Genomic DNA, 26,788 nt, shown 5'->3' on the forward strand with positions numbered 1-26,788 from the left:
TTCTATTGACATTTAGTTGGATTACTTTAAATAGATTCAATTGTCCGACATAGTGATAATAATAACAATTCAGTATCATTTTCATTTAAACTGCGGTTGTACAGCACGGACGATTTAAACATTTGAAAGCGGGATATAAATGAGAGCATTTTTTAGCGTGAGAAAAATTCATAGCATGCCTAAGTAACTTAATTTGCAAGCCAGCTAATTTCAGAAGAGAGTACACACCATTAACTTCTGGTTCCAGAGACATGCGACTCCGTATACCACAATCAATTCGGTGCTTGTAATCACAAATCTAAAAAAAGAACAACACCTATTTATTATTTATGTGAGTATGCTAATTCGTTCAAACTCAATTGTATATTTACCACCATCACCTACAAAAGAGCGGAAACATGTAAAAAATACAAATTTATAAGTTTATTTTTGTTAAACTTTTACAAACTCTCAGTTTACTCCATTCTTTTTCTTCTTCGATATTAAAAGGACTTGGTTTTTAAAATGTCGGCTATCAGCTTTAATATAATGCTAATGCCAATGTTTTGTTTGCGCCGTCTTCTTATACTTAGGCGATAGATAGTCGTGGACAATCTATTTGTACAAAAGCGTCAATATCTTTGAACAAAGCCATCTCTTGAGGATATATTTCCGATATGTTGGTAACTTTAAAGCCTCGAAGTAGTGGACGTTTTTCCAAGTATTTGTAACAACGCGCATTTCCGTGCCGCCCGAAAGTACCCAAAATGATACCAATTTTTCTAAGCTTCTTGGCTCGCAAGATTTCTTTATAACGCATTGATTGCATGGCCAAATGATCACATAATTCAATACTAAATTCTTTTCATAAGGATCATATATGTAGCCATTTATCTCAGGAAGCAATAGTAATACAATGAACACAAGAACTTGCATTACGAAGAGTCTTTTAAAATTAGATTCCCAAACACAACAAGAAAAGAAATAAAGAATAGAAAAAGCGAGTTTGAATTTAGTAACATCTGAGAAAAATTCAAAGAGTCCGCCCGAATTCGCTAACATCTGAGATAACGATAAAAAAGTGACTAACCTATTGACATGTTTATTTGAAACAATTTTTATTTAACATTTATACTTTAATGGCAACATTCGGGTGACGATCAATAATAATTGATGCGACGCACCAGAACAAGCTTCTGCAGAGGTTTTATCAAACTGAAGCTGTTAATATATGTACATGATATAAATAAATAAAAAATATGCAAGCAATTGGCTATTTGTTGTTGACTTATGTAAGTTCTTTGTTCTTACCGCAGATTTCAAGAAAGTAATGGGTAATATAACAACAACAAGTACATACATACATAATGTACAAGTGCATAGAAGTTGCGCGGCACACATTTGGTGTTGTATGCCGCCAATATGAACCATCGCAAGAGATGTAAATCAAGGTCGTAAAAAAAAAGAAAATATTAGTAATTTTGGTGCATTATAGATTCATATGTTATTATGGCAGATTTGTATATAATTCTTTAAAGTCATCGCGCTGTTCATTTTTCGCGCAGGATTTCGAACATTTTTTATAATATTTTATTAAATGTTTTATTTTAAACATTTCTATTTTCACCTTTATTCATATTTATTCGAAGCAACTCTGTGTTCTTTCCATTCTCAATAGGTGGTACTTTTTTTTTTTTATAGAAAATTGAAAGAAAGTAAAGAATTTTGGAAAAAACTAGGCAACGGCTTTCTGTGAAAATAGAAAAAATTTGCCACACTTCGAAAGCATGGGCTAAATTGAACAAAATTTTCCTAAAAAAAAATTGAAAAAAAAACAATTTGAAAAAAGGATAATTTTCCGATATTTATATATAATAGCTTAAAAAAATGATAGTTTTTAAGTGTATTTCAAAAGCCGCGCCTCCTCTATATTGTAATTCTTTTGTGTATAGTGAGTGCCATAAATATTCATCCTGGACGCACTATTCAGCGAACTATTAAAGGAATACCCGGATTTTTGGGGGCTGGAAGAGCGTTATATATGTTGAAAGGTAGTTGGTAGGTAGTTAGCTGACGTACTGACACAAAAAACAAATGTTGCTGCAACAATACAAGATGTTAGGAAACAATTGAAAGGTACTAAAATGAGCTTAAAGCGATTAGACAAGTCGGAGAGGGCAGGTTACACGGGTGTGTGCGCGTATGTGTGGTAAGCGCACAAATTAGGATTGAAACGTGCTGTTGACAGAGTAACCGTACATATGTTAGCTTACGGGGAAATACCCGTTGACATACAGCGCAAAAACATACAGATTAACACAGATTGCGAAAATTTTTTAGGGTTTGACGAAACGGACATAAAGGGCAAAAGATTTTCAGAGCAGTTAAAGAAGCTGACGGGCAATAAAAAGATCGAACAGATGGAGAAAGAGACGGAGGAACGGATGGACGAACAGAGTGAGGAACGGCCATCTTGTATTAAAAGCCCCGATGGATATAATGTAAACAGGTACCCCAGTTGGATATACGATGAGGGACCAACAATGTCGTTCGAAGCAGCGCGGAGGGAGAAGAATAGACGCCTTGAACCCGCTACAAATCCAGATGAAGGCCAAGAAGTTGAAGTAGCTGGAAGGTTAGTGGACATTGAAGCATTGCGAGAGGAGTTGTGAGGATATTAAGTACTCACGAGAAAAATATACAACTTCATTTCGATGAAGTGTACACAAACCCCGGATCAGTATATTCTCGGAAAGAGGCTACGCTATATGGATGCTGCTACATCCTTGAGAGAAAATTGTCGAAGACGGAGGAGTACCGGACGGTCCTCGTCTCGTGAGTAGCATGTTGAACGCCGCCAACATGCTACCTGTCCTATCACCCTCTATAGAGGAAATCTGGACGAACTAGACAAAAATTTAACAATCTGCGATAGGAGTAGCCAAAACCACAAGACATTGTCGAATTTCGTAAACGGCAAATGCAACAGGCAACGAGCGCATGGTAGCATCTAATCGTACACATGTTCGATTGCATACATATCTTGAATGGATTCCGCCAAAAAATTGGACTACTCAAACAACGATTCGACGCCACAATTGTCACTAAGATAGATATGCGGAACGCGTCTATCTCAAGATACTCGAAGAGAAGATGCGCCAGCTTATTAGTTGTCGCACTTCGAAATTTCAAAGAGGCAATTCAGTTTTTCACTTCTGCAACGCCAGCAATGTTAAAAACAGCAACTAACCGGAAAATCATCCGTGATGACCAAGAAATCCGGACATATGAACTCATCGCCGCTTTAACTAAACTCAACTTCATATTTCACAGCGGCAAGATCAGCAACTCCAAATGGCACGTCCAGAAACCGGTGTTAGCAGAAGCTAAAAAACATCTCGAGGACACCTTTGCGGCGGACCTGCTAGCGGACGAAACCGTGGAAACCATAAATAAGTTAATGGAATTAATGGGTGGGCTGCTGGAGGCCTACAGGGGAAACCAGAACTTACTGGAACGTTTCTTCTGCAAGATAGCGCCAATGCAGAGGGAACGTACCAGACCGACGGCGGATATGGCTGGTCAACCGCTTTATTAAATCACAAATCAAATTTTGGGGAAGTGGCTCCAGAACAACCTACGATTACCATCTTATAGAAAAGAAGGATTACACGGTGGAATACCAAGTCGAAGAAGAGTTCGTGCCATTTGGCTTGGATGGAGCAGGACTACATCCGGCTGCTCACGGGCTACGGAATAGCTCAGTATATATGTGAACAGCTAGGATGCCAGGTATGCCTCGAGGATATGACCTTAAGAAAAGAAGATGCATGCTCCGAAGTTGGCGATTACATTGTCGCCAATGGCCTGAAAGACGATGTCATCCTAGCCCATGAGTACCTCGAGCCCGAATTCCCGAATCCTAAAGTCGCTGCCGTATTTTATGACGCCTGCGATATTTACATGTCCATTATACGGCAATACATGATCGAGGCAAACGTCGGCAAGCGCGTGCAGGCGGCGATAGTGGCACGGCTTGCCTTCTTCGGGGAAGCAGGCTCCTGTACCTAACGAAGAATCCACCGAAAAAATCTTCTAGGCTTCTTCAGCAGTTTTTTGCTAATTGGAAAAAAGTGGGTACAACCAACTCTCACCAGAATGTCATCATTATAAAGGAAAATCGTGCGAGAAAACCAGCAAAATGAAGATCATTAAATTGTTTTATTGAATTATAAGGAGAATCAGGCTTGGAAAACGGCAAATAAAAGTTAATTCAAATATAATAAAAACGTATTAATATATTTTTTTCTTATTATTATTATTATAAATGTAGCCAGAGAATAAATTTTAGGACTAAAGTCTTAAAGCACTAGCATCTAAGGCTTTCGGCTTTATTAAAAACTCTACCGCACTTGAGATTTGAACTCACGATCTATGAGTTGATAGTCGAGACTCTTGCCTACTCGGCCGCTCAGGCGGATATATTTTTTTTTTTTCTTACGTCCTTATTTGTATTTAATTTTGGATAAAAAGACAAGTATCAGCCGTTCAATGCTGCCTTACACCGCCTCATTGCTTCCTCGTCCTAAGGTAATTATAATGTTACATAGGTATATTTATAAATTTCTTATTATTATTCCATTTTAGATTAGAAAAAAATCAAGTCTAACTCGCTCCGTTCATCGCCTCTTATCGATAAAGATCCGGTGCATGTCAAAGGTAAGTTTGCATTTATCTTTACTTATAATTATTACAAATTTTTCTTTTCATTTTATTTTAGATTAAAAAACAAGTATACGCCTCCACGCATAGCTTCAACAGAATGCGATACTTGCGCAGGCCAAATGATAAGATGTGGTCATCTTTGTATATAATGTAATGTATTAACCACAATATTTTTCTTTTGCAGACGCCAGCACACCGTAATAGCAGCAGTTTTTATTTATTTATATGTTTTTTTTATGAATTATACATGTATCTATCACTACGTATGTATATATTAGCCGGGCTTTTATTTATTACGTATTATTATGTATTATTATAATCGTAAATTTTCACCTGAAGACCCTTACCATCCATCAATGTGCATTTCCTCTCAACATATGAATGATGGTTCGTTGAACTGCATTAATGTGCCAAATCAAACTTTTTTTTTTTTAAATAAATGTTATGATTTTCATAAAATCAAGATTGTATTGCTAAATTACCATCTTTCACATATAAGGCTTGATTTCTCGACCGGAAGTATTGAAAGCTTATTGTAATCGTCCTACAATACATTAAATCTAACTATTGCTGCATCCGTTCAGATCAAGCAGTGCCAACCTTGAAGCAGGTGTCCCCCGTGATTTAATAAAACAATTAAATATTGCAAGAACAGAAAAAACACGCCATTCAAAAAATATTCGAAAAGTGGCTCTGCTCTTGCTATTTCGCTTACTCGATGGCAAGGCGTAGATTTAACTCCCTCAACCATCATTATTATTGCAGATGCCTTCAGTTCATTAAATCCTCTCTGTTTGTTAATCCTAAATACCTTTTTAAATTTGTTAACACAAAAACAAATTTCCACACATTCCTTGCATGTTTATTTTAATGGCTCTCATTCCTCCGATGATTTTGAAATCTTAAATCTGTTTGCTGAGTAGTTTCGACGAAACTTTTCGATTGCTAATTTCGATTTATCAGCAAACTACCCACATCCTATAATTAACTTGGTTTCAATTCCTAATTTAGTTATTCCTGAAGATGACGTTTTTGAAGGGTTGAGCTCTATACAATATAATTGTGGGCCTGGACCTGATGAAATTCCATCATGTATACTTAAGTCTTGCGCTGTCGAGTTATATGGTGTTATCTCTAAGATTTTTAACTGGTCCTTGAATTTAGGTGTTTTCCCGTCGTATTGGAAGAGTAGTTTCTTTATTCCTATCCAAAAAATTGTAAGTAGACAATTTGGTGAGAACTACAGAGGCATAGCTAAGTTGAGTGTCTTGTCCAAGTTGTTCGAGCGTATTGTGACTCAGCATTTGGCCTTTGCCATTAATTCGTATATTTCTCCGCACCAGCACGGCTTTCGGAAAGGAAGATCTACGGTCACCAATTTGTTAGAGTTTACTTGTCATGTTTTCAAGGCTTTTCCTAGTGGCTCTCGCACTGATTTAATTTATACTGATTTAAGCAAAGCATTTGATTTGGTTAGGTATAACTTACTTCTCTTTAAACTCCAAACCTCTTGCTTCCCTTTCATTCAGGGTTTTTGTTTAACTTTATCACCTCGGATGATTTCCTCGTTACGTCTGGCGTACTCCAAAGCAGCCACTTAGGCCCCATTTTATTTAGTTTATACATTAATGATCTCCCATCAGTGATTGATTCCAGTCAGATCTTAATGTATGGTGATGATGTGAAACTGTTTTCTTCCTTTTCCGTAGAATACCAATCGCATCAGCTTCAAAGTGGCTTGAATAATTTGGTTGCATGATGCTTTTTGAATCTTCTGAAACTAAATCTAAATAAATGTAAGAAGCTTTTATTTTCTCGAGAAGAAAGCCATTCATTACTCAGTATTTCATTGACTTGCATAAATTTGAGGAAGTCGATTCGATCAAAGATTTAGGCGTTCTATTTGATCAAAGGTTACGTTCTAAGTTGCATATTGATCTCTCGATAAGCAAAGCTAGGTCCGCGCTTGGTTTTATAAAAAGGTGGGGCAAAGAGCTTGAAGATCCCTACATTACGAAAAGGCTGTACATGTGTTTGGTTAGACCCATACTCGAATATGCCTCTGTTGTGTGGTCTCCTTCATATAGGTGCTATGTAGATTTAAATGAATCTGTTCAAAAGCAATTATCGCTCTTCGTTTTAAGGAATTTGGGTCGGGATCCGATTGCCTCTCCTCGCCCCTACGAAAATAGGTTGCTTTTGTTGTCCTTACCGTCTCTCGCGAAACGTAGACGTTCCCTTCGTAATCAAAGTAATAAATGGTGTTATTGACTCGCCTGCATTACTTAGTGAAATAAGTTTTAATGTCCCTAACTTAGTCCTTAGCTTAATCAATGTAAATATAATTATGAGCTGTTTAACCCGCTCAGAGGCTAAATGACGTCTATCACTTATTCTCAAAATCGGACTCTTTAAAGCCCATTAAAGCAACATTCCTTAATACGAGTGATTTACTTACTTAAACTAGCTCTTAACCTTAAAAAGTCACTATGATTCGAAAATTGATTGTAGTTAACTAATATCGACAATTTGCGATGGCTTAGGAGTTCACGGGTTCATTTGCACTTTGGTCCTGTACCGTTGTGGCTGTGGCTCTATGCTAGTTGTGTACATGCTTTTTTTCTTTTGTTCCTTCTTATTTGTTTTATTATACTTATACTAAGTTTTAATATTAATTAATATAAGATTTACTTTAAGAGTCAATGGAACTCAACTGTCAATTTGTTTTAGTTGACTTTCATGTATGAGTAGAATAAATAAATAAATCAATAAATCAAGACGGCTCTACGTGTCCTCTTCGCCTTTCTAACTGCACATCTACATTCCTACAGTGTTTGCGTATATCCACCCTTACCTTCTGCTTGGCGGACGAGTAATATGCATACTTTAATAAAATTGTAATTTGAGTTCGATTTTGTTAAAATGAAATTTGTTAAAGTAAGAAAAATTTGGCATCGACTTTATTAAAAGTTTGATTTGATTTAGTATGAGAATTTCGACGGCGAACGCAATGAAAGATTCGCAAGTCGAAATACTTATTAAAAGGAAGAAATGTGTTAATAATCCGTGAAACCGTATGACGCTTTTGCTTTATTTAATACTTCAACATATCATCTTTTTCAGCTAGATATACACGCGGACAATGTTGTTGAGCCAAAATATCATAAGCACATCCGTCACCGATGGCGAAGTTACGACCAGCAGACAATTTATTCCAGAAATGAGCCACATATGATTGCCTAAGTTGCTTTAACACTGATTTCGCCTTCTTCGATTCGAAAAAATCTTCCCAATACGGATAACGAATAGCATAAAAAAGTTTATGGTCATGTATATGGAAACCTTTGCAAGTCCTAAGATATGGCATCTTTCGGATTTCCGTTGAATTGCAAATTTCACATGCAATATTTGTTATCACGCCCGGACCGTTAGTATTCCATTCGTTGTACTTGTAATTCTTCAAAAAATATATCAAACATTTTTCAGCCAGTTGATGCCCGAACCCGTCGGGAGAGAAATTTATTACGCCAGCAGCTACATTAAACTTACTCTCGATCCCGGCGTAATTAGGCGGTAAAAGTTCGAGAGATTTCAACGTTATTGTATCGGTATCCAAGTAAGTGCCACCAAAACGCCATAATGTCATGAAACGTAAAAAATCGGAAATATGCGAAACGAAGTATCTGTGCACATAAAAATCGTATTATTATTAGATATTTTGATTGGAAATAAGGGACTTTCACCTCGACATAAATACTTCGTCCTTTTTTAACCATGCGTAGCCGGGCGTATTCAATGTATAAGACCATAAATGAACATTGCGAAAATGAACATTTTTATAATGTAGAAGAACTTTGAAACGAGACTCATTCCTTATAGCAGCATCCATATACCGTGACGCAGCGAATAATACGAATACATCACTTTTTCTGTTGTGTAAAGCAGCCGACTCAATGGCACACGCTTGTCGAAATGTTAGATGAGCATAATTGATGCGTTCGTCCACTGATTGATAGATAGACGGAAAAGCCAGTTTCTTCCATTCTCCGCTGGTTTCATGAAAAAATATACTATCTCTTCGCGAAGGTTGTCTTTCAGCCTGCAAGATGTCATCCAAGGGTTCCAAATCTTCATAACTTCCAAAAATTTGAGACTGATTCATATAAATCCATTTGTGCATTAGCGGTTTATAAAGGAAATCATTGATAATGACAATGGCACACAGGCTAACAAAAACTGTATTTAATATTATTAATAGCCATCTTAATGGTAATTGCGTATGGGTAGTAGGGGATGGCTTCACCCTTTCAAGCAGTCTATAAATAATTGCCATTAAAAAATCAAATTTTTTATTTTTTGCCCTAGTATGCCGTTAACTTCTTCTTCTTATATTCAGCAAATCAACGATTGAAATTCGTAGCCTTATGCAGAAATGGCGCATGCGAATACAGAGTTCTTTTTTGAGCCTTAGTTAGAGTTAGTTTTGGCATATAATTATTATTATTCTTATTTATACATTTTATAATTTCTTTCTATTTTGTAATCAAAATTATATTTGATTAATGTCTTGTTGTCGTTTTCAAAGTCTTGCAAGTTTGTAGGCGATATTTTCATTTTTCTGAATAGGAGAATGTTTGCCCCAAATGCAGGCGGATAAATGGACAGACGAGTGGACAGACATGCTCAGATGCACACCGAATTTGAAATTTGCCAAGAACTTGCCTTGTGTGGACTTTGCAGCTTGCTTCTGAAAATTAAATTTTGATATACTACAAATTTGGTTCGGTTCAATATTGTCCATTCACGCTGTAGCACCTCAGAATGTGCGTTTAAATTTTTGTACGTTTATCTGCTATAGTTTATAAGTAATGAGCAAAAAAATCAACTTCCTATTACTCTTGAAGAGCAGAAATGTCCTTACTTTAAAATGACAGAATGAGCAAAGATTACACAGACGGACAGATGGAAATGCTTTAATTGATTTAGAATTTAACGCAGATGAAGAATATGTATCCTATGTGAGTTCTCCAACGCTTTCTTCTGGGCGTTGTAAACGTTTAGACTAAACGAATATAACCCTGATAGGTATAAAAATAAATGTAATAATAACGACTTTTATGGTGATATTGGTACGCTGATTCATAAGCAATTTTTTGTTTCAGCTGCAGACACTTGTTTATTGACTGTTAAAAATTAAACCTTCTGATAAGGGCTCCAATAATTTTGATACACTTAAAGCAAAAATTCCCTTCTGTTTCCAATTAGCTTCATAGTGAAGGGAGATGGTTTTCCCAAATTTAAAATCTTTATAGGGTAGCTCACGATCTAGGAATTACTGTCTAGCGCAATAAAAAATCTGTTTGAATGTGAAATTTATAAATTTAATATAAGTACAGCGCTTCTAGACTTTTCAGAACAATCTCAGGACAGTAGGTGACGAAAAGTGTGGCCACAAAGACTACATAAATTAGGCGTGATTTGGAGACAGACCACCGAAAAAAACACTTAAGGAAACGTATAAAAATGCTCGATAAGGAAACGTATAAAAATGCTCTACTTTAAATGCTTTACTTTAAAAGACGGTCGAAACATTTGGATGAGCGATGCAGAATATTTTCTGCTCATATATTCACTTAAGAAATCTATCTGTTACGGAATTGGCTAACGATAGATTATGCAAAATCTTATTATGTTATAAGAACAAAAAGTAAAAGGCAAAAAGAGTTATAGGCAAGGCTCTACCTCACAAGTGCTTATGTGACGACTATTCATAATAAGATGTTATATGGAAACGTGTCAGAAAAGCGGCCGTGTCCAAATCATTCTTAATAGTCCTTGCGCCAAGACATGTCCATGTACCAAATTTCTTTAGCATATTTTGAAATTTATGACTAAAAGTTTAAGCAAAAGAAAACAAGGTCGACTGTCAGACAGACGGACAAATGGACAAGTTTTAAATTATGCTAGCAGATGGGTCTACCGTCAGTTCTTCTGGTTGTTGCATACATTCGCACGAACTTAATATACCCTTGTAATATGTAGATTATAATAAGTATGGAAATAAAATAGACAAATAAATTTATCTAGTTCTAACTTTTAAATATATCAGCACTTATTCGCACAATTATTGCACACAATTTATTTTACCACATATCGGTTGCCAAGTTATCGAAAGGGCTTGTGAAAGATATGCAATCTTGATAAATTTTAAAAAACCAAAATATTTTCGATTAAATAATAACATAACCCATTTGAGAAACATCATTGATGACTTGATATACATTCGGACAATGTTGTTTAATCAAAACGTTATAACCGCAATTTTTATTTCCTTTTGAATTTCGGGAACGTACACCCCAGGTGCACTTAGGTGAGCGACATATGAGTATGTTAATATGTATAAAGTTTCATTCGTATCTGATAGTAGGTGTAATTAAAAATGTGAAAGCCGTAGAAACGATCACTATCCAACCACAATGCATTATTGCGATCACCGCGAAGTTTGTTGATGTCATTCTTTACCGTTTCAAGACTTGACGCTCCCCAAAGTGTATTATTATTATTATTACTCTGGGTGATTTTAAACATGCGAAGCCATAAGTTCGCGACCTGCTCACCGAGAGCGTTGTTAGTTCAACACCTATTTTACGTCCTCCACCGTGTTCTCTTTCGATTCCCGCGTAATTAAGTGGCAGCTTTTCTACTGATTTTAATGTTATGGTGTCAAAGTTATTATTTTCTGATTAAATAAATTTCCCTTATCTTATACAAAAAGCAAATAAAACGAAAATTTTAAAATGTAACAAATATCAATTTATTTATTTATTTATTATGGACGTTTTTCAATTTTTTCTGTTATTGTTCTTCTTAATTCTCCAATTAATTCAAATTATATCATTTTTCCCCCACCATCTCTTTATCGCCTAGCTGTTGCATAAAAAATGAACCAAGAAGCAATCCAACGGTATCTCAGAATTTCTAAGAAGCAATCCAACGGTCTCTCAGAATTTCGAAAAATCGAACTCGTCTTTCAGAATTTCAAAAAATCAAACGGCAGGTCTCTAAAAATGAACAAAACCTCTCAGAATGTGTATGAGAAAAATACATATATTTTTTGGTAGAAGTAAACAAAAGCTAAGAAAAATACTTGCCGAGAAATTTTTATTTTGTTTATATTTGACCAGGAAGTTTTTTACCCAAAACACTTGTGGGATTATTTTTATTATTATTATTTTTGTACAGGTACTACAGCATCGCCATAGAATATGTATTAAAATCTTTGTACATTTATCTGCACAAAAAACCAACTTGTCATTCCTTTTGGAAAACAGAGATGTTCTCACTTTACGTGGTACGGTAGGCGCGTCCTCTGCCTGTTTTGGTCCTTTTTCAACACCAGCCTGCATCCAACAGCTTCCAATATTTCTGCCAAATTTGAAGTCAAATTTATAACTCGTGATTATTTCACCTAATTACCTACTTTACATTCAACTTGTTACAGAGTATGTATAAAAATGTTCGTTTGTTAACTTCTCTTTATCTTTTGCCATCAACCAAACGTCGTATGCAGTTGTACCGCATAGTAATTTAATTTACATAATTTATTTAGAATTTTGTCAATTCGTTTCAATAAAATTAATTGCGGATATAAAAAATTCGAATACAATTCAATTTTTTTATTTTTTTTATTTATTTTTTAGATCGTCACCCACGTATTATATTGCGTAGGTAACTTAACCGTGTTAAAATTTGATATTAAACTTTTTCCAATTTCGTAAATTATATGAAATTTTTGTGACATAATATAAAATACATCGAAATAATGTAGAGAATTGCTTTAAAATCGATATAAATAACAACTAAGAAGCTTTTTGTCGACTGCGACCGAGCCTTTTATACTCATCGCGGCTTAATACTGATCAATAATATGCAGACTTTAAATATTTTCTGAAGCTTTTTTCTGGATGCTGCAAACGTTTTGATAATGGAATGTAATTTCAATATTCTATAATATTGCTATGGAAAAATGCTGTAGTCTAAAAATTATTCGCGGTAATAACGAGGTAATATTGCAGAAAATAGCGGACATTTTAAATACATCAAAAGGCAGCATATGTGTCATTTGCATAGAGATTTGGACGTGAACAAAAAAAATAACGACACAACACTTATACAAAAGGGATCCTGCAGGGTAAAACTTTGCGAGTTTTGAAAATCTTGATAAACAGGCATCGAAGCAAAAAACATTGGGCCGGCTGTGCCAGTCTTGAAGAAGACTATGCTATTGAATAAAATCGAACATTGTAGAAAAAAAAAATTCGTTATTACAAAGCAATCGCCGCAGTAAAAACATACGACTGTTAGCGCGGGAAAAGTAGTTACGCTATTTTTTACAGGCGTATATGCCTATATACTGAGTATGTATGCACATATGTGCAAATTTTTATATCTTAATGGACTTTCTGTCTTTAGTGGAGACACGACGATTCGGTTAAAAGGAAGCGCGTGTTTGCGAAGGACAAAGCGTTGGAAGTTGCTGGAAGACCTAATGAGAAGAAAAGTAAAAATATTATTTATTCATCAATAGAGTTAAGCAGAAAATTTTGCATTTTTCACATACCATGAGAAAATTTTTTTTATAAAATCTAAGAGAATTTATTATTCCTCACACATGCCAAAGAAACAAATTTTATATCTTTTAAAATTATTCAACTTTTACTAAAATAGGTTGCATTGTCTGTGAAATATCAGTATCGGGATATCAAAGAAGGAGTTAAAACTATTTTAGGAAAACGTGCACGTCACTATGATTTATATTTGCTACAATTATAATTTGAGCTGCTATAAATATTGAATTTGATTACAATAAGTCGTAAAAGTGCTAAAAAAGCAATTCGTTTGAGCCATTAAACTGCGGTTTTTTGTTTTGATCGTTTTAAATCTAATGTTTTTTTTTAGCGATATGGTTTATAATTAAATATACACTTATCATTCTATTATCCAATGTATAAATATATAATATAATATAACGCAGAGAAAAGAAAACACTTGCGATTGGTATTTAATTTAATGCGTAAAGAAAGAATTCAATATTTATGCTTAGAGCTTTTTTCTAATTAATAATTCAACTATTTTACTATTTGGTATGAAATAGTTCGTGTATCAATCAAAAAAAGGGTATGAAGTTTTATGGTATCTACTTTCATACTCATTACCCTAGCTCACTATAACTTTAATAAATTATCGGAAATTGAATTTGATTTAATTTGAAATTAACCTTCTTTTCTTCGTTGGACCAGTCCAAATCTTCAGCCATAATATCGCAAATTCTGGGTAACGATACTTGGGCCGCCTGAACATTTAAAAATGATAAACGTAAACGTCGTGCTATCATATCAACGGCATTGCAAGCATATTCACGAACACCGTAACGTACTTCCGCATCGACAAAGGGAAAATCAGAATATACACGATTGCCAGCGAGAGAAGCCATTTTTGCAATTTCGAATGCACGATCCCCGTACAATTTGGCCAAATGTTGTGCCACTTCATATTCCAAACCGTAACCTTGTACTAAACGTGCATACATAGTAGATGACCAGTTTTGGACACTTTCAATCTTCAAATTATTTTTTATCGGCTCAGACCATGCCGGTGTTAAGTCGCAAACTTTGTATATTTTATAAAAACAGTTAAGTTTTGTGAGGGTCTTTGCGGCCCATTCTCTGGGGCTGGTGTAGCTCAGCAGGAAACAGGAAACACAAAAATTTTATAGTACAGGTCGTTTATAATGTTCTTTATTTGTATTATTTATTTTATCATTTTCCCACGCACCGCGACCACTTTCCTAGATATGACTCACTCAAACACTCTACCTCCCTCACTCCATTATTCTACCCTACCGCATTCTTAATCTATTCTTATTCTACTCTTAATCTATTAATATTCTATCCTTACCCTATTCTCTAGGTTACTCTCTAGCTTATTCTCTACCCTATTCTCTAGCTTACTCTCTAACTTAGTCCCTAACTTATTCTCTATCTTAAACTAGCACTCTTTCCTCACCAGAGACGGAGAAATCGTGAAACCAACACGAGTGACGACTTTGGCTCCTCACAGATCCTCCGTTCTTCGAGGGGAAGAAGTGACTGGTGATACACCTCTCCGGTGATGGCTTCGGTGTGGCGAGGCTGTTCGCTGCTGCAGTTGAGTTTGCTGCTGCTGATATTTTGGGGGGGTTGCCGCGTTCGCAGCTGTTGAGTCGAAATATGGCCACAGAGCCTGTTGCTTGCACAGAACAGGGTGCTATACTTCGCGATGGGGGCAGTGCCATCGGGCGTGTGGTACTAACTATGACTTCTCACGAATTGTTGTTTGTGTTCTGCCTTTTGTCGTTGTTGGTTGTTGTGGTAGTTGTTGCTGTTGTCGACGTAGCAACGGAGAATAGTTGGTTGTGGCTATGATTGTTGTTGTCTTAAATTTCTAGGCTAAGTTTGTTGCAGCAGTGGCATTTGTGATCGTGGACTTTTATGTAGCTGAGGGGCTGCCTCAACGTCGACCGGTACGTTGGCAGCCGGGCCGTTCGGCTGTCTACTCTCCCGGCAGCAGACGGTGATCACATACAGCTTCCCGTCTATCTGTAGATTTCCTTCAACGCACGATATTTCATAAGCTTACCCGCCGGATGGAGTGTATTAATACGCGAGCTTAACTAAAGTTAGTAGCACAAATAATTAAACAAGGATGAGAACAGCCATGGGCGCTCTGATGTTCCTTTTTTCCTTTCTTTTTCTTGAATATTTTTTTTTTTTCCTGTTTATCAGGTTGGAAAATTGGGTTCTAGTAGCAGGTGGCTTAGTACACACGTACACACGTTGATCATCGACAACTTAATAAGTTTTAACTCACAAGAATAAGTTTTTAATACCGTATTGATTGATTTTTTATATTTCACCGAAAACTTATTATTTGTTTCAATGTTCAATGAAAAGATTTTGTACCAAAGTTCCTAACAAATTAAATAATGCGCGAAAATTTGCGACCGACCCGAAGTAAACACGTTAACTAGGGTCGTTGGCCACAAAATTTGCGTTCTCTTGCCTTTCTAAACGGAAACTGTTGCTACGGATTTGGCTGGTTTGCGCCGAATCTAATTATGTTCCTCTGTTACGTTGACAGCAGCTATTAAATTGCGCAGGGCTTATATATTGTTTTTTTCCTCCGAGTTTTCTATCACTTCTTTTTACAACTGAATCTATCGTTTAGAAATTTGGTTGCAATGGCAAAAATCCTACATATGGTGCCAAAATTTTTAACAATAAATTGATATTAATAGGTCGCTTGATGAGCGCTACGCGTGTAATTGCAGTTGCTGCCTTCGCATGCAACTTCGTACCGCTCCAAATTCCGAGCAATCGTTTTAGTTCAAATTAGTACTTTGTAAAAAATTCTGGTCTAAGAGCTAACTTTTGTTGTTGGTTGGATAAAGTTTTAGTGTTCTTTTCTTCTTTAATTTTTGCTTAATTCCTTCCTCTGATTACTACGCTTATTTTTATTATGGTGCTATTATTTGGCGTGGATTGCGGTAGTGATCGTTTGGTTGGTTAACTAAAGACGTAGCTGTATTTATATATATTTTTTTTGATTCAATAAGCGACGGGGCTAATAAACGTAGGTAAAAGCCTCACGTTTCTCTAATTGGCAGCAGTTACCGCCGTCTATTATTAGAAAATCCGAACTCCTGTGACTTAATCAACACCGATCAGAATTCATGCACTAGCTAATGAACCGATACCACTAATAAATATGAGTGGTGGTGCGCCGAGCTCCTCAGTCATTGGCAAGAAGCAGCTTCATTTTAATGGCCGGTGCTGTAGCGCACACCCACATTCACTGTTTACTCACCGACTTGACTCCACTTGCAACTTGCGTCGTTCGGGATGGTGGTAAGCTCTGCTGGTGCTGGTAGTGTTGGTGATGTTGGTGTTATCTTAATAATATGTAAACAATGTCTTTAGTAAATTCGATTATCCCTTGTTGAATGCTTTTTTTTTTTTAATGTTGCGAGACCGAGCGTATTCGGTAAGTTTTTTCTTGACCCAAAGTTATCACTAGCTTACTCTCTAGCTTATTCTCTAACGTATTCTCTAGGTTGCTCTCTAACTTAGTCCCTAACTTATTCTCTCTCTTAAACTAGCACTCTCCCCCTACCAGAGACGGAGAAACCGTGAGGCCAAAACGAGGGACGACTTTGACCCCTGACAGTCCATATATGTACCGCTCCAATGTCACAATCTAGCAAACCATAGCAAGTCCGAGAGATGGTACAAGAAAGCTAAATTAATTCAAAATTTTCGGGATAATACACACGTGGTTGTTAAATGATGAAATTAAAATTTAGCGCGATTTGAGTATTTTCTCATTTTTAATCGATCTGAAAATAGGTGAACCATGTAGGAAGGTGAACAAGTTAATAATACGCATGTTATATATAAAATGACACAGCTTGTAACAAACGATTTGCTTGATTCTTGTAACGCTGTGAAGCATACAATACACTCTGGTTGGGATTATGCATTATGCATTGCGGCCGACTCGATGGCACAAACCTGACGAATGGTTAAGCTTGCATAATTGATAACATTCTTTTGATACGCTGACACCAAAGGTGCATGCGGACGACTGGTTTCCAGAAAAAATATACTTTTCCCTTTGATTGGTACTATCTCAGCTCGAAATACATCTTCTAAGCTTTCCGAATCGCATTCGTTCTCAACAGCGACTGCGTACTGAAAATATATTCCAACTGGCTTATAGAGTGCGTTGTAAAATATACTAAACATAATTGTCAAAAGAGAAACCAAAGATACTGCCGTCCATTTGGACGTAGACTTTGTGCACATTGTTTCTACCACTTTCCCAAAGTATATTCAAATTTGTTGAACACTGACTTAAGCGCTCAAAGTATTTTTTAATAAAATAAATAAAAGATTATAACAATAAAATAAGTGAAAAAGGAATCGATATTCAGCTGTGACGGAGCCTATTTTTTACCAAAAACTTAAAAAAGTAGAAAAAATGACACTTTGATAATTTATAATGCCAGTTTTTGGCTATTTTTATACTAGCACTGCAGGATCACCAATAAAATATATATGGAAATTTTCTATTGAACTCTTTTGGAAAAAGAAGTGATTTTAATTTAGAGCCTTTGCAAGGTCTTTGCCAAATTAGAATTCTATATGTTATCATTCCCGTCTGGGAAAATGGTGGACAAACAATAGACAGACAGGGAAACTTGCCTAAATCGATTAGGAATTTTATATTGAGTAAAAACATATTTACTTTTTGACAGAGTAAATCTGTCTCAGTGGGCCTAACAGCCGATGATTTGGCATGATTTGGAACATTCAAATCGAACGATTCCCGCACCAACTTCAAGCTTTATTCATGTTTGTCAGCAATTTGAGCTAATTGACTGCCTCGGCTAGTTGTCGGATTGGAATTGAATTCAAACGATGAGGCTTCCTGGTTTGGCCTAAGGATGAATGCTATTGAAAATGCTTGGGACCGGATCACTTTTCCGTCCACTTCCCACATAAGGTCCTATTTTGAAAACTTCTTATAATAGTATTAATTGAAATGGCATAGTTTTCATTGAATTAATTTGTTCGACGCAGCCACTATTGAACAAGTACTTCCCATAAACTAATTTTAAAAATTTGTTTTTAAAAAAGTTCCTTAAGAATCAATATTTTTTGCTATTCTAATCTAAGCTTTCTTCTTCTATTTTTTTTCGCAATAAGGAGGTGATAGTGGTTCTTATACTCGGAAAAAAAGGAGAAGAATTAAATTTCCATACATTTTTATAAATCTTTTTTTTTTGTTTTCTTCTTCCTTTTATGTGATGAATACTAACAATAGTAATAAATTCTACCAGTAACAATGACGGAATGATAATAGTGGCAGCAATCATCGAAGCCCAAGCTATGCATGTTCATCGGCTCTAACGTCATCGTCCTCGTCTGATGAATCGGATGAGGAAGATTCCATTTATATAAGTGATGATATGGGCGAACAGCAACAACAACAAGAACAAGAACAGCAGCAACAAAAAGTCAATTCCAACGATTATTACATATCAAATGAAAATATTATTAATAACAACAACTATAACTATAATAATTTCAATGAAAATCTTAACAATAATAATAATAATAATAATAATAATAATAATAATGACAACAACAACAACCAAAATAATTACGACAATGATAAACATTATCAAAATGCACGTCAAGCATAAAGAATAAATTTACGCACCGAGAAGCCAGTAAATTTGATAATATTTCGCAATAAAGAAAATAGAAATAATTTATCATCACAATATTCATCGCAATGAATTAATATCAACAAACATATCATAAAACTTAATTTCTCCTCTTCAAAGCATTAACGAGTAAATCCCAATATGTTAAATAAAATATTTCGAAATTTTTCATTATTTTTTTTTTTTTTAATTTTAGAATACTTTGTGGTTTAGACTGCGGCTTAGAGGGTCTTTGCGATAACACAGAGGGTATGCCCAGATGTTTATGTCCTTTTGGCAAAAATGGCAATGACTGCTTGGAAGGTAAGCAAAAAAAAAAAAATAATAATAAAATTCGTTTCATTTTTTAATATCTAACCTGCAACTGCAATATGTTTTTTTTTTTAATGTTTTACGCTACATGTTTTATGTTGATAAGCTACATCCATACAATTCGTAATCGATTTTATTGATATTTCTTTAAACATGACTGCTGAGTTCATTTACTCAGATTTTCATTTTTTTTATGAATCACCAAGAAATTCAAAAGGTTAAAGTTAAATCCTTTTCATGGTTGGATATGAATCCATCATCAAAGGATGAGGGACATATTCATTGCTCAAAAGGTTTGCAATGCCCAGAAAGACTCTTCAGAGACCCCCTAAAATATATATAGATATATTCTTGATTAACATCAAATTCTGAATCGATCTAAGCATCCCCGTTTGCCCGTCTATTGCAAACACTATTCCTAGCGAAAAAAATGAACCTTTTCAACTTCAAATTTGCAAATTTTTGCACGCAGCTTGGTTTTAAAAATGGAACAAATCGGTCGAAGGATACGCCCACAATTCCACATAAGCTGAGAGCACCTCTGTTTTTTCTTTGTTGATCATTGCTCATTACAGCAGATAAAGCTACAAAAATTTGAGTGTACATTCTATGCACGATGCTGTCGTATTTGTACGGAAATAAGAAGAAATTAACCACGCCTACCCGATATAGTAGTGTATAAAAATTTAATTTTATTGTCAATGTCTTTAAAACATGTAGACGCAAATTTCAAAAACCCCATAAAATATATAAATTCTAGACCTGTTTCAAATTCGGAATGCACCTACGTATGCCCGTCTGTTCGTCTATCAATTTAAACGCATGCCGAACCACGTAATAACTGTGGTACACATTCTCTCGTTCGCATAAAAGAAGATATCGCGTACAAAACGCCTCTTGCTCGTTGTTCACAAACTACAACATACACACAACATAATTTATTCTACGAAAGTAGAAACAATCAACTACGCCCACCAAATATTATGGATTGTGTAAATCCATGCTTTTTCTTTCTTCCTATCTTTTATAAGATACTGTTATAGGTGTAAATGATTCGGTGACAATCGATTATAATTTTCTAACTTGTTATTAAAATTTCCGAAATTTGGTGTTGACATAATTATTATTCTTTCGACATAAGTTGGGAACCGAATATTATGCGAAAAAATTCGCTTCAGTATAAACTCTTTGTAATTTTATTTAGAAACGCACGAACTTAAACAAATACTGCAAGTTACACGCAGGAGTGAGGGTTTGGTTTATCGAACAGTTGGTATTTCCAGTAACTGAACGTCGCTGCAATCAATTTGGAATTAAAATGCTTCCTTATATATATACAAAAACTATGTTCACTGCATGATTTCCTCCGCAAATACGTCGGAAAGGTGATAATTTCCATTGCAAAATTATGCCTAGCGGCAGAGTTCACTTTTAACCCAATGGTAATAAAGAAGCATGCATCTTCAGCAAATTGAATCAAAAGTGAAGCGGCCACTGTTTCACAGCAGGCTTGGCAGACTAATTTAAAGAAAAGATTTAATCGAATGAGAAAGCCATTTTTCTTACGTTTAGTGTAATGAGCTTATAATCTTACTATCCAATAATTGACTGTAGACTGTTTGAGAATTACAAGTTCACTATTTTTTTTAAAACTCTCTCAAGTTTTTGCTTTGATTTGTTGCCGTCGTTTAAAATTATTACAAATTTCTTGAAAATATTATTTAATTATTGTTGTTATTGCAGATGTTAAAGTACGTGTACCAAAATTTTCTACATATTCATGGCTAGCATTTCCGGCCTTAAGAGGAGCTTACAAACATGTGCAGGTTAGTTAGAACCCAAAAGAAATATTTTTTTTTCTCTAAATATTTCATAATCCACAGGGCTTGTATAAATGAATGAAGTAATGAATGAATAAATGAAAGATTAAAAGAATGAATGAATAATTGAATGAATGAATGATCGAATGACTGAATGAATGATTGAATAAATGAATGTATGAATGCTTGCAGCGGTGGTACATTAGGTGTCTGTACATTTAGAAAGACTTAAGATAGACCAATAATATATAGTATATATAGTGTATTCAGCAATTCAAAATCATGTTTAAATCGATTAAACTTTGCTCCCTCCTACTGTCTCTCTCAAAAAGTTTTACGTCTTTCAACGATTTTTGTTTTGAAAACAGGTCGCCAATTTTCAAATTTGTAAATTAGTGGACTGACGTGTTTTAATTAAGGAGAAAACAAAAATAGATTAGATCGGACTTTTTTTTCTTTTATGCACACTCCCCATATAACACCTTACGCTGGCGAGGTCATTACATGTCCGAATGTGTAACCACGTAGGTAAGAATCTCGACTACCAAGTTTGTGTTCGTAGGTTGAAAGTCGATTCGGCAGAGTTTGCTGTGGTCGTGGTTACAGTTATTATGTATAGTTACTCAGACGGTAAACACACAACACTTACTAATTGACAATACACTCCCTAATCTGCGACCGTTTTGCTCCCTCTTTCCCACTTCTTCGCGGCCTTTGCGGTATTACACGAATAGGGGATCGCCACTGAATGATTTGGCCACATAAGAAAAATAAAAAAAATCATTACACGAAAAATATTTGCAGTATTTAAAGTTTCTTCACAAAATCGTAACTAAAGTTATGAAAAAAATTTCCATCGAATGGGTCGATTTTTTGAAGCTTCCCTCATAAAATTTTTCTATACGAAAAGCAAAAAACAAAAGATCTAATTTTTAATATTTTATTGCGATGAATGTGCCTAAATTGCAATCTGACATTAAAAATTGACTGTATCGAATTTGGACTATGTCGATCTATTTAATGAAGCTCGTCTCATATAACTCTATTTACAAAAGCAAATCATTTTATGGCAACAAAGTTTAATGTTTTGAGTGTTTTGTGCTGGAAAATAATTTTACAAAATTGGATCGGTTCAGTTTGAGTGTTGGGTCCCTTAACATTTAAGTGGTCCTAAGATATTTTGGGAAGTTATAATTTTTGATGATCAGTCTGCCTCGATCATAATATTTTCACTTGTTTGGTTTCTATAATTCAGCTACGGATAGAATTTCGACCTGAATCCTTTGATGGTATTGTTACGGAAATCCCAAATCTAGTCATTTTCTACAACCAAATTTACATTCGCTAGGCGTCATGCAGCTGCAGATCGATGAAAGCGATTAGTGGAAAAACAGACAGGTAAAACCAGAGTGCACATTCGCAGGCCCCTCATGCAGCTGCATGCCGATGAAAACGGTTACCAACAAAACCAGGTTAACGAATTAAATGTCAAGTCATAAAATTAGGTGCTAGTAATAGGATGACAAAAATGTATATAAATAGAATATTTGTGAAAGACAAAACAGAAAAAGAGTATTTGAGTTAAGCAGTCGAAAGTATTGCCAAAAATAATTTGTAAATAATCCTACATTAAAAGAAATATAATTGTAAAGAAAAAGAACTTTGAAGTGTATTTCTCTTGATCAAAATATCTACGATCTAGTGATACGGATTGTATCTTGTAAAAAGCGAATTTCATAACAGTATTATACTCTTGAGCGGTGAACGAGATGATTTAACAGGTGATTTTATGGCTTTACTCTTAAACAAAGGATTCATCGAGTTCTGGTAAGGACACCTATATATATACAAGAATCGATGATGGTGAGTTATTCAATATTTTTTTACTTACCATGAAAGGTTCGATTGTGGCAGCGGTGTTGATAATGTACGTTCACGTGAAACAATTCTACTAAATGAATGGAATTCGGTTATAATCTATCGCCATCGTTGGGATGCCTGGCTGGTATTAAATCATGGCACTAAAGTTCAAGGACGTTCAAATGTAAGTTAAACGCACAAAACAGGGCAGAAAACTATATTCGCCTTAGAGTAAATCGTTCATAAATTTGAGGGACTTAGGACTTCATGGTGGTGGTTTCGATGATAAGAAATGTTTTTGAAAAGCGTAGATACGCATATGTTAGTTGTTAATTACTTTGATATTTTTTTTTTTTTGTTAATAAGTAATCTTAAAAGAGGAGTGTATTCATTTCAATAATTACATATGAGATGACAGAATTAGTATACCGCTGTTCTGTGGTAGTTGTACGTCAAAGTGAATGAATTAAAAGTGTTTTTTTGTTTCCAAACAAGGGTTTGTTTTCACGCATCACTTTTCGTGAACCGGTATTTTTGAGTGGCACGGGCAACATAACCGGTTTAACTAAACATTTACCTATTTCAAATGGCTTTGCTGGTTGCATACACCGTTTTGTGGCTAATGCTCACGATTATAAATTTGAAGAACATCCTTTAGGTGATGTCAGCAAAGGATTTGATATACGTAAGTAATATTGTGTTCAATTAGTTTGGAAATATTTTTAATAAACTTTCATTTACATGTTGTAGAGGATTGCGTTACTGACAAATGCTTTAAATATCCTTGTCAACATGGCGGTAAATGTTTACCTTCCGATCAAGTAGCGATGTGTTTGTGTCCTATAGGTTTTGTAGGTGATTTATGTGAAATTCGCATGGATTTACAGGTAAAAGCTGAGGATTTTTTCTTAATCCTCGATTTATGTACACATGTTGTTCAACTAAAACAACTTTTGGCTCTTTTTAGGTTCCTTCCTTTAATGGTTCCTCATTTTTGGGTTATGCTCCTTTAGGCGATAGTGCCTTAATATGGTTGGAATTAAAGGTTTGCAATTTTTCTTTTTACATTCATTACATTATTTGAAGGTCTTTAACACATTTTCAAAAATTTTAGGTAATTTTAAAGCCAGAGCAAGCGGATGGTTTGATTTTATATTCGGGCGCTAAACGGTTTGAGTAATGGTTTTGTCGAGTTCATCTTTGATTTGGGCAGTGGCCCAGCGGTGGTCAGGTATTAATTTTAAATTAAGCAAATTTTTCACTTACAATCATATTTGACAAAAGCGTGTTCTCTTAATATTTGAAATTTTCATAAATTTTGGCTATGGTTGTTGTGGGCATCGTTAAGTGAAAGCTAAAGACTTTGCTGGCATTTTCGAGAGCTACTTATCCAGCAAAAACAATAAATTTCGCTTTTTATACTTTACATCATTTGTGGTACAAAGATATACTAAGTTTGCGTGGCTATAGGTAACACCCAGAAGGGCTGAAGATAGACCCACCTTTTATTATACCCAACGATACAGAATCATTTTCCGAGTCGACCTTAGATAGTCTGTCCCTCTATCTGCCTTGTTTTCTTGTGTGCAACTTACAGGCCGAGAGTTATGAGATATTTTGATGAAGTTTGGACATTGACGTGTTTTGGTCCAAGAGCGAACTCTATTGAAAATGATCCTCATCGGACCACTTTTCGACCTGTTCCCATACAACGGCTTATTTTAAAATGTGGACATATGAACAACTGTAGGGTATTTTTTGACGCGGAAAAACATCAAAAGCTGCCCACTTTGGGACTTTGATCTATCCTGTCTTGTGGCAAGAACGCGTTGGTATACCTTCATAGGGGATTAGGCACTATCTATAAGCCTACGATAACGCTGCTCTTTTCTGTTTCTTCAATATCTCTGCGGCAAATATTCCCACCGCTTTTGACTTCTTGTGCGGAATATATTCGTCACGAGATTACAATGTTTTTACTTGTTTATATCCCGAAAGTGAAGGCGAGTTGAAAGAGTTTTGAAGTGGAGAGAATCCTTCAAGCAAAATGTCCGAAAACGTATGGAGATCAGACATTCATTATCAACGCTTGGACTCCCGGCTAATCGACCAATAACTTTTTTTTTAGTCAACGTTTCTTAATCAACTTACGCCTAGACGCACTAATTATCTTAGGCACTCGGAAAATGATTGTTGTGACGAATACAGTTACGTTTTCAATTATATGCAATGCCTTTACAGCATAGTGGACACTTTTCACACACGATTTTTTATATGATTGCATTCAGTCTTTCTATTTATGAATTTTAAATAAATATTTTTGTGTGTCCATCTTTGTTAAAACCCAGGAGCGAATATGCTTTATGTAGTTTCCTTTTATGTTTTTTACTTCACTTCTCATGTGTTTGCTACTGACCTTTTATATTATAAAGATCGATCAACTACCTGAAATCATGATAGTATCTTCAAATGGTTTTTGGCATCTTTCTTTGCCGGAAAATCTTTTCGTTGGTGGTGTTAATCATTTCGACAAATTGCCTTTACATTTAAAAAGCAAACCTTTTCTTGTGGGTTGTATACAACGTGTAAGTCATTAAAAAAAGCGTAAAAAAACAATAACAAGAAAGAAAAGAATTAGAAGATTTCTATGCTGTTATTACAGCGGCAGGCAATTTGTGGCCAAAATGAATGAATTTACTTTCTTTCATATTTGCTTTCTTTTCTACTTTTTTTTTTCTTTTGTTTTTTCTTTAGATTGAGATAAATGGCCACTCGTTGGCAATTATATCTGAAGCATTGGGCGGCACTAACATAAGCAATTGTCCTCATGTCTGTGTGGCGCGACCCTGTGGCCCCCTAGCAGAGTGTATACCGCAGATGGAAAGTTATGAGTGTCGTTGTAACAACTACAACACGCAGTGCAATAGAGAGGCAGAATTATCCTTCAATAGATTACGTATTTGCAGCATAAAACCGCACAGAGAACAATGCCAATCGCCAAAGCAACAGCAACAACAACAAGAACTACTACTACTACTGCTGCTAAAACAAAGGCCTGTTTTGCTCACGATGATGATAATGTTAATGTACTGATGAAAGTTAAAGAATGATAAGTAGCTATTGAAAAATGTGACAATAGGAGAAATGCAAATTGGTGTTAGAGACGTTCAGATCCTATTGTTGGAAGTGCAAGGGAAAAAGCTTTCAGTTTTATTACTTAAAGGAAAAAAAAGGCTTGAATAGAAAATGAAATCAATCTAAACAAACAAGAGAAGAAAAAATTCACTCTAAGTTCTTTTGCACACTTAATGAAATCGTTTTATTAGTTAAATAAATATGGCGGTGTTTTTCTCCTCTAAGCACAAATTTTCAACTCCCTTCTAAAACGAATAAGCAAAAGTTCTTGTTAATCACAGCCTCGGTCACAATCGGCTAGAAAAGGTCATATTATAATGACAATGCAGTTAACAGCTTATTTAGACCGGCAAGATGGCAATGTCTAAAATCAAATGAGTAACAGGCATACTATGACGACCGTAAATCAGGTTCCTTAGTTCTTCTGCTGCTGCACCGAGAAGCTTAAATCGTTCTGCTGCAAGGAGATCTCACTAACACAGCAACATTTTTTCCTTTGCGTCATAAATATATTTTTTACACGCCTCAAATTGACGGGTCAAAGCCTCACACTGATACTTTGTTCCGTATGTTGATTTTCTATGACGGTATGTCGTCACATTCATCTGACATTGAAAATTGTTAAGAC

The 26,788-nt window shown here is 35.3% G+C and overlaps 4 protein-coding genes across 4 annotated transcripts in view; 2 read left to right on the plus strand and 2 right to left on the minus strand.

Moving 5' to 3' along the window:
- On the plus strand, nt 1-18,912 carry LOC119642178. The gene is made up of 8 exons (XM_038041182.1): nt 1-157; nt 215-331; nt 4,513-4,569; nt 4,627-4,698; nt 4,760-4,854; nt 7,828-8,131; nt 8,191-8,320; nt 18,628-18,912. The coding sequence occupies exons 1-6, from the start codon at nt 140-142 to the stop codon at nt 7,829-7,831; spliced, it is 363 nt and encodes a 120-aa protein (XP_037897110.1). The 5' UTR covers nt 1-139; the 3' UTR covers nt 7,832-8,131; nt 8,191-8,320; nt 18,628-18,912.
- LOC119642300 (lactosylceramide 4-alpha-galactosyltransferase-like) lies at nt 8,058-11,481 on the minus strand. Its single transcript, XM_038041398.1, has 3 exons — nt 8,448-11,481; nt 8,131-8,402; nt 8,058-8,071 (listed from the first exon to the last, which is right to left on the minus strand). Exons 1-3 carry the CDS (start codon nt 9,035-9,037, stop codon nt 8,058-8,060), a joined length of 876 nt encoding a protein of 291 aa, XP_037897326.1. The 5' UTR covers nt 9,038-11,481.
- Nucleotides 13,929-14,293, minus strand: LOC119642301 (glycerol-3-phosphate dehydrogenase, mitochondrial-like). The gene is made up of 2 exons (XM_038041399.1): nt 13,982-14,293; nt 13,929-13,934 (listed from the first exon to the last, which is right to left on the minus strand). Exons 1-2 carry the CDS (start codon nt 14,291-14,293, stop codon nt 13,929-13,931), a joined length of 318 nt encoding a protein of 105 aa, XP_037897327.1.
- Nucleotides 14,973-26,788, plus strand: part of LOC119642302 — a 27,352-nt gene continuing 15,536 nt past the window's right edge. Inside the window, 15 exon segments of the mRNA XM_038041401.1 lie at nt 14,973-15,047; nt 15,191-15,315; nt 19,154-19,162; nt 19,230-19,336; nt 21,089-21,171; nt 22,421-22,454; nt 22,908-22,992; nt 23,065-23,209; nt 23,521-23,710; nt 23,776-23,912; nt 23,993-24,070; nt 24,140-24,195; nt 24,197-24,251; nt 25,458-25,610; nt 25,780-26,111. Coding sequence (XP_037897329.1) covers nt 14,973-15,047; nt 15,191-15,315; nt 19,154-19,162; nt 19,230-19,336; nt 21,089-21,171; nt 22,421-22,454; nt 22,908-22,992; nt 23,065-23,209; nt 23,521-23,710; nt 23,776-23,912; nt 23,993-24,070; nt 24,140-24,195; nt 24,197-24,251; nt 25,458-25,610; nt 25,780-26,111 — 1,664 coding nt within the window.

Source organism: Glossina fuscipes, unplaced genomic scaffold (assembly GCF_014805625.2).
Source record: "Glossina fuscipes isolate IAEA_lab_2018 unplaced genomic scaffold, Yale_Gfus_2 221, whole genome shotgun sequence".
In the NCBI taxonomy this organism is placed as follows: domain Eukaryota; kingdom Metazoa; phylum Arthropoda; class Insecta; order Diptera; family Glossinidae; genus Glossina; species Glossina fuscipes.